At 48.7% G+C, this 7,832-nt stretch overlaps 1 protein-coding gene across 1 annotated transcript; it reads right to left on the bottom strand.

The window, feature by feature from the left end:
• Positions 1 to 907: 907 nt before the first annotated feature.
• LOC130957330 (uncharacterized) lies at positions 908 to 6,280 on the bottom strand. The gene is made up of 2 exons (XM_057884199.1): positions 3,758 to 6,280; positions 908 to 3,688 (listed from the first exon to the last, which is right to left on the bottom strand). The coding sequence occupies exons 1-2, from the start codon at positions 6,278 to 6,280 to the stop codon at positions 908 to 910; spliced, it is 5,304 nt and encodes a 1,767-aa protein (XP_057740182.1).
• Positions 6,281 to 7,832: the final 1,552 nt, after the last annotated feature.

The raw sequence follows: 7,832 nt of genomic DNA, 5'->3' as shown, positions 1-7,832 counted from the left end.
TCGGAAGGCTGAGCCCGTGATGGCCCAAGCGGGTTTGTTGGAGAAGAAGCTTCGGCAAGCTCAGGCTGATGTGACTAAGTTGAAGGAGGAGCTCCAGGTCGCCAATACTGCCAAGGAGAAAGCGGCGAAGTCTTCAGAGGATGCCGGGGCGGAGATTCTCCGACTTGCCGGTATTGAGACTTCGCTTCTTTCTCAATTGGCGGAGGAGCGCAAGCGAGCCTCGGATGCGAGTTCTCAAGCTGCCTTGCTTCTCGCTGAGTCGGAAACTCTGAAGGCTGAGGTTGAAGCTCTAAAGAAGGAGAAGTCGGCTCTATTGGCCGATGCTAGGGATGCCGTTGCTGCTACCGAGGAGACGATGAAGGCTCAGGCTCTGGTGTTGGCCCCTGGTGTGGATGTGTCCGTGATGGGAGCGTTTAAGACCGTCCGTGATGGTCGGATTGTCGATATTGAGTAGTCTTCTTGTATTTTATTTTGAACTTTGTTTGTTTCTGAATATTTTGGATTGGCCAAGGGCCGTGACTTTTTTTGGGGACCGTTTAATGGTATTTTCGGCTGTCCGGGCCTTTGTATGATCCGTTTGTGGCTTTTATTTGGCCGTTCGGGCCTTTCTGCAATTTTTGTTTGTTTTATCGTAACCGTTCGTTTGGTCGGTTTTTTGGATATCCGTATGTTCGGCCTGGAGGGTGATCAGTCCTCCAGCGATGGCCGTGTCTTCGTTCCGTGTTTTGAGGAACAGTAGTGGCTTGTAATGGGGATGAAGTGAAAATAACTTGTAAGAAAATTTATTTAAATAGTTTGGGCCTCGTTAAAACCCTTCGTGAGGGAAAGAGTACCCGAGGTTCTAAAAGACAAAGTAAAAGAAAAACAGAAAAACAAATGGTGACGGAAAAAACAAAGGGAGACTTATTTAAGTATAGTATCTTCGTAGGTTGGCTGCGTTCCAAGTTCTTGGTATTTCGCTGCCGTCTAGTCGTTCGAGTTTATACGCTCCTTTTCCTATTACGGCCTTGACTCTGTATGGTCCTTCCCAGTTGGGGGCGAGCTTTCCTTCTCCTGGGGTCGGAAGGCCGATATCGTTTCGTCGTAGGACGAGATCGTTGTCCGCGAATTCTCGTCGGATGACGCCGTGATTGTACCTTAGGCTGATCCTTTGTTTGAGTGCTAATTCTTTGACGTGGGCTATGCTTCTTTTTTCGTCCACGAGGTCTCGTTCTGCTTCTTCGTCGTTACCTCCAACCGTTTTTCTGGGGCTGGGGTCCCCGATTTCCACTGGGATGACTGCTTCAACGCCGTATGTTAATCGGAAGGGCGTTTCTCCCGTGCTCGTTTGGGGTGTTGTTCGGTATGACCACAGGACTGATCCCAACTCTTCTGCCCATAATCCTTTGGCTTCGTCAAGTCGTTTCTTAAGTCCTTTAACGATGATTTTGTTGGCGGATTCCACCTGTCCGTTTGTTTGGGGATGTTCTACCGAGCTGAAGCGATGGGATATGTGTAATCCTCCTAGGAGTTCTCTGAATTTTTTGTCTGTGAACTGGGTTCCGTTGTCGGAGATGATGACCTCGGGTATTCCGAACCGGGTAATGATCTGTCGCCAGACGAATTTTTGGCATTGGGTTGCTGTGATGGAGGCCAGGGGTTCGGCTTCAATCCATTTAGTGTAGTAGTCTATGGCGACGATAAGATATCTGAGTTGGCCGGGTGCCGTGGGGAAGGGCCCGACGAGGTCGATTCCCCAACTGCCGAATGGCCGTTCAGCCGATATAACGCTGAGTTGGTGTGGGGCGGCTTGGTGGATATTGGCATGCCTTTGGCATTTGTCGCAGCTTTTTGTTAGTTGTATGGAATCTCGTATGATCGTGGGCCAGAAATAGCCGGCCCTGATGATTTTTTGGGCTAGCGTTTTCCCCCCGACGTGGTGACCGCAGCAGCCTTCGTGGATCTCGCGGAGTATGTACTCCGTGTCCCCGGGTTCGACACATTTAAGTAGGGGCTGCGAGAATCCGCGTTTGTATAGTTGTCCCGCTATGATGCTGTAATTGGCGGCTTCCCTTTTTATTCGCCTCTCCTCTTTCGGATCTGGTGGTAGGACTCCGTCGCGGAGATATTGCAAGATAGGGTATGTCCAAGACTCCCGGTTTGAGGATGTTAGGTGTGCATTGATTTCTGCCGATATGGAAGGCGACTTAACGACCTCCTGGATTAGCGATCTGTTGCCGTGTCCTGACTTCGTGCTGGCTAGCTTGGAAAGTAGGTCCGCCCTGGCGTTTCGCTCCCTGGGGACGTGTTGTATGGAAACGTTTTCGAACCCTTCTTTTAATTCATTTACTTTATTGAGGTATTGTTGGAGCAGGGGGTCTCGGGTTTGGTAGTTCCCGTTGATTTGGGAGCACACCACCTGGGAATCGGTGTTAACTTCGAGTACCTTGGCGCCGACTTCCCGGGCTAGGTTTAGGCCTGCCAAGAGGGCCTCGTATTCTGCTTGGTTATTTGATACTGGAAAGTCGTATCTTATTGATTGTTCAATTGTGATCCCGTTTTGGTTTTCGAGTATAATTCCGGCGCCTCCGTGAGTGGAGTTTGACGAGCCATCGACGTGCAGTTTCCATGGTTCGGGTGTCGGTTTGGTCGGAGTCATTTCAGCGATGAAGTCGGTCAAGGCCTGTGCTTTGATGGCGTTTCGGGGTTCGAACCTGATCTGGAATTGGGATAACTCGACGGACCATGCTAGCATTCTTCCTGCTAGGTCGGGTTTTTGTAATACTTGTTTGACCGTTTGGTCGGTTCGGACCGTTATGGGGTGGGCCTGGAAGTATTGTCGTAGTCGTCGGGATGCCGAGAGGAGTGCGAAAGCCAGTTTTTCTAATCGCGAATAGCGGGCTTCCGTGTCTTGTAGGACCTTGCTTATGAAGTATACGGGTTTTTGTTCCTTTTTCTCGTTTTCCCGGACGAGTGCTGCTGCGATTGTTTTTTCCGTTATGGAGAGGTACAGGTATAGTGTTTCCCCTGTTTGAGGTTTTGTGAGGATTGGAGGTTCCGCCAGGACCCTCTTGAAGTGTTGGAAAGCTTCTTCGCATTCTTTCTCCCATCTGAAGGGGGTTCCTTTTTTCATAAGTTTGAAAAAAGGGATTGCCTTTTGGGCCGATGCTCCGAGGAACCGGGATAGTGCGGTTAGCCGGCCGGTGAGTTTTTGGATTTCTTTGAGGTTTTTGGGACTTGTCATCTCAAGGACGGCACGGCATTTTTCTGGGTTTGCCTCAACTCCGCGTTGCGTGATCATGAAGCCGAGGAATTTTCCTGCTTCCATTCCGAAGGCACACTTTGTTGGGTTGAGTCGCATTTGGTGTTTTCGCAGGGTGTTCATTATCACCTTGAGGTCGTCGGTTAGTTGCTCACCGGATTCCGTCTTGGCGAGCATATCGTCTATGTAGACTTCAATTTTGTTTCCGGCTAGGCCTCGGAATATTTTGTTAACAAGTCGCTGGTAGGTGGCTCCGGCGTTTTTCAAGCCGAAGGGCATTACTTTATAGCAATAGGTTCCATCAGGGGTGATAAATGCTGTCTTTTCTTCGTCTGGTAGGTGCATCGGGATCTGGTTGTAGCCGGAATATGCATCCATGAAGCTGAGGTATCGGTGGCCGGATGCTGCATCCACTAGCCCGTCGATGTTTGGTAAGGGGAAGGCGTCCTTTGGGCATGCTTTGTTGAGATCCGTGTAATCAACGCACATTCGCCACTTCCCGTTAGATTTTTTTACTAGTACGACGTTGGCCAGCCAAGTCGTGTAAGGGAGTTCTCGGATGAAGTTGGCTTCGAGTAGGGCTTTCACTTGTTTTCGGACCTCGGCGGCTCGGTCTTGTGACATTTTCCGTCTTCTTTGCGCCACTGGTTTGGCTAGGGGGTCTACTGCCAGATGGTGAGACATCAGGTCGGGGCTTATTCCCGGCATATCGGCTGGTGTAAATGCGAATAGGTCTCTGTTTTGTTTCAAAAGTCGGGAGAGTTCTTCTTTGAGGTCGTATGGGAGGTTTCTGTTGATGACCGTGTATTCTTCTTTGGTCGGCCCTATTTGTAGCTTTTCCATATCTCCTTCTGGTTCCGGTCTAGGTTGGCCGTCTAGTCGTGCGTCTAGATCGGCGAGGAATATTCCGGCTGCGTCCCGGGATTTTTTTCTTAGGGCTAAGCTATTATTATCGCATTCGGCTGCGACTTCTCGGTCTCCGTGAATGGTTCCGATGGTGCCGTCGTCGGCCCTGAATTTCATGAGGAGATATTTGGTGAAGATGACTGCCGAGAAGTCGTTGATCGTTTTCCTCCCGAGAATGACGTTGTAGGCTGTGGAGTCTTTTAGGACGACGAATTCGGATAAGATCGTTTTTCTCTGATTGCTTGTTCCTATAGTGATGGGAAGAGTAACTGAGCCGTCTGGTTTGAGGAAGTTGTCTCCGAGGCCCGTGACGCCGTGGCGGTGCGTTTGGAGGTTGTCGTTGCGGAGCCCGAGTTTGTCGAAGGCTCCTCGGAAGAGGATGTTGGAGTCGGCACCGGTGTCTACCAGTATTCTTCTTACTAACCCTATTCCGATTCGGGCTGATATGACGAAGGGGGCGTCTTCGGCCGAGGTGCCGTGTTGGCAGTCCTCGGGTAAGAAAGTTATCGTGCTGTCGGCAATGGTGACTGGGTCGTGGTGCCTGACGGCCATTATCTTGAGGTCTTTTTTCATTGTTAGCTTTGACTTGTTCGACACGTCCTTGCCCGTGATGACGTTCACTATGATGGTCGGATCTTCCTCGGGGTTTTCTCTGGGGGGTGGTTTTTGAGTTCTTGGGTTGCGTCCTTCTCTTTCTGGTGATTTGTCTCTGTCGGCGCGCCTTGGTTCTCTGATGATTTTGACGAACTCTGGGAGTTTGCCGTCTCGTATGGCCTGCTCGAGAGCGTCTTTAAGATCGAAACAATCTTGTGTTTTGTGGCCGTATCCACGGTGATAGTCGCAGTAGAGGGTTTTGTTTCCTCCTGTCCTTTCCTTGAGTGGTCGGGCCCTGGGGATGACGCCTCGATCTGCTATTTGGTGGTATACCTCAGTAATTGGTGCTGTTAGGGGGGTGTAATTGGAGAATTTTCCTATTCTTGGTGGTCGGTGGGTCGGTTTAAGGTGGTCTCGTTGGTTCTCTTTGGGTGGTGGGTTATGACGGGGGGTTGGGTTGCCGTGTTGGGTGGCAACGTGCTGCCGTTTGTTGGCAGCGACGACCTGGCTGACTTCCTCGTCGTTGATGTAATCTTTGGCGACGTTCTGGATTTCGTGCATGGTCCATACTGGTTTGGTGGTGAGATGTTTGCGAAAGTCTTCATTCATGAGTCCGTTAGTTAGGCAGAGGCTGGCAACAGAGTCCGTGAGTCCGTCGACCGTCAGGCATTCGTCGTTGAAGCGGTCAAGGTATTTTCTTGTGGATTCCTCTTGCTTTTGTGTGACCCCTAACAGGCTGATGGGGTGTTTGGCCTTGGTGATTCGGGTTGTGAACTGGGCCATGAATTTTCTTGTGATGTCGTGAAAGCTGGTTATGGATCCGTTCGGGAGGGCGTTGAACCATTTGATTGCTGGCCCGGCAAGGGTTACTGGGAAGGCTCTGCATCGGACTGCGTCGGATGCTCCTTCTAAGTTCATCCTGGCCTCGAAGGCCGTTAGGTGCTCTTGAGGATCTTTAGTTCCGTCGTACTTCATATCGGTGGGTTTGTCGAATCCTCTGGGGAGTTTCGCTCTTAAGATTCCTTCTGTGAAGGGTGTAGCTCCCATTATGGTGTGGTCGCTTCTCGTGCGTTTGGTGCTTCGGTATCTCCGGTCTTTGTCCGAATCGTGTTGACGACTTAGATCCCGAGAAGCGCTGCGATGGTGTTTCTTGTCGTATCGTCGTTCAGGCGATTTCTCGCGTCGGCGGTTGTGTGAGGTGCTGCGATCATCTCTCCTGATGTGTTGCCGGATCGGCGACCTGCCGCGGTGGGATCTTGACCTGGAAGTTGCCTGGCTTCCATGCTCGTTATTGTGTTTTTCTCTGTTAGTTAGTTTGCCTTCAAGTTCTTGGACCCGGAGACAGAGATCCTGGATGATTTGTGCCGCTTTGTCCCTGGCTTTCTCAGGATGTCGCGGGTCCGTCGTGACGTGTTCGTTTGCGTGGTGGATGGTGCTTGCTATTTTTGCTTGGTTTGTGGCTTCATGGTGTTCTGAGGTCGGACGACGCGGTTGGGAGTCGTCCTGGCTTGATGGGTTTTCCTCCAGGATGCCCTCCATCCGGTTTTGACTGTCGCAGGTCCCCACAGACGGTGCCAATGTACAGATGGTCTCTAGTACGATCGAGGAGGAGGATCGGGAACCTGCGGGTTGAGTCGGATGTTGGATCGTCCAGATGGAGAGGAGGGGAGGTACCTGCAAAGACACTCCGACGCCCAAGTCAGAATATATCTAAGAGGTGTGAGGTATGAGGAATGAATCCGTACCTGGAAGGACTTGGGTCCTTTATTTATAGGTGTTTGGTGATTTATCTTATCTTATCTTATCTGGCTAAGATAAGGGTGATGTTTGAATTTGAAAGTTAGTTACTGAGTCGGGTCGGCCCGCTTTGCCCGGATTCGGGGTCGGTTGCGGACCCGGGGCCCATGGGTTGGGTCCGTAACACTAAATAATAATCTATTATTTGTAGTTTTGTACTCACAAATGTTAAGAAGCTGATAAATCAGTTCACGAAAAAATAAAATTTGTGATATACCATAAAAGATGAATTTTTGTTGAGAAAATTACTTGAACCCTAAAAACTTTTTTAAATTATTCCTCTTAATCTAAACTCAATATATTTTTGGATGCGGTATGGGCTGGACAGGCTCGACCAACGCTAAAGAGACACACCACATAACTCGAACGGGTCAGGAAAAGATCCGATCCATCCTCATTAAATTCAAATCACTCTCCCTACCTACGTCTAAGCTAAGTGCCTAACTAATCCCTCAAAATTTTAAAAAGTGTTAAAGGGCAAATAATTTTTGTTTTTTTTATTTATCAATTAGTTATTAATAATATTTTTAATTTATAAAATTACATCCAATAATAAGAGATCACTCATTTTTTTTTATGATTAAATACTGGTCCTAAACTTTTCTCAAAACTTATTCTTTAAACTAGTAGTTGCAGTCTCTCCAAAGCTTAGTTCTACAAGTGGGCGGCGAAGAACTGTGAGAATGATTCAACCACTTCTGATCTGGAGCTTGTTGGCAGAGCGATTTGCGACTGTCAAAGATGTTCTTCTGAAGGATTTCTGTTTGATTCTCGTGTTTCTGATTGAATGATTTCTGCCTCCAATAAGTGTGGTGGAAGATTAGGCTGTCAAACCTCTTTCCTACCTTTTGGCCCTTCCGTTTGATGTATAACAGCCCTAGTCTTCCACTCCGCTGCTACTCCTCGCTACAAATTGATCAATTGGTATGATTGGCTACCAATCCCAGGATTCTGACCTCTTCGTGGATTCAGTTTCACCTTTGTTGCTTGCTCCCTCAGATCTTCTGGAAGAGAAGTGTTCCAATTATGGTTGATGTTGTCTTAACTTCTTGCTTCTGCGATCAGGTGCACCATTCTTTTTCCCTCCCTTGGAATCCAAGTGAACCCACAGTTTGCTAATTCTGATTTTATTTTCCCAATGTCTTCCAGGGCTGGGTCAATTTCCCAAATGATGCCTCCTGATTTCAAAGATTCAACTATTGATATGCAATCCGATTCGATTATGGATTTGTCTAAGTTCCTTGTTAATATCATTGCTTCTCTAATAGCATAAGCCTCTGCAACCAGACTCGAT

This window comes from Arachis stenosperma, chromosome 10 (assembly GCF_014773155.1).
Source record: "Arachis stenosperma cultivar V10309 chromosome 10, arast.V10309.gnm1.PFL2, whole genome shotgun sequence".
NCBI lineage: Eukaryota > Viridiplantae > Streptophyta > Magnoliopsida > Fabales > Fabaceae > Arachis > Arachis stenosperma.
The sequence above is the reverse complement of the archived record's forward strand: the minus strand, read 5'-3'. Positions and strand labels throughout refer to the sequence as shown.

Excerpts from the sequence above, each read along its gene's own strand:
- LOC130957330 (XM_057884199.1), bottom strand. The coding sequence starts at position 6,280 with ATGGAGGGCATCCTGGAGGAAAACCCATCAAGCCAGGACGACTCCCAA. Across the intron at positions 3,689-3,757 it reads GGCTGGCCAACGTCGTACTA|GACGCCTTCCCCTTACCAAA; the intron begins GTAAAAAAATCT and ends GCATGCCCAAAG.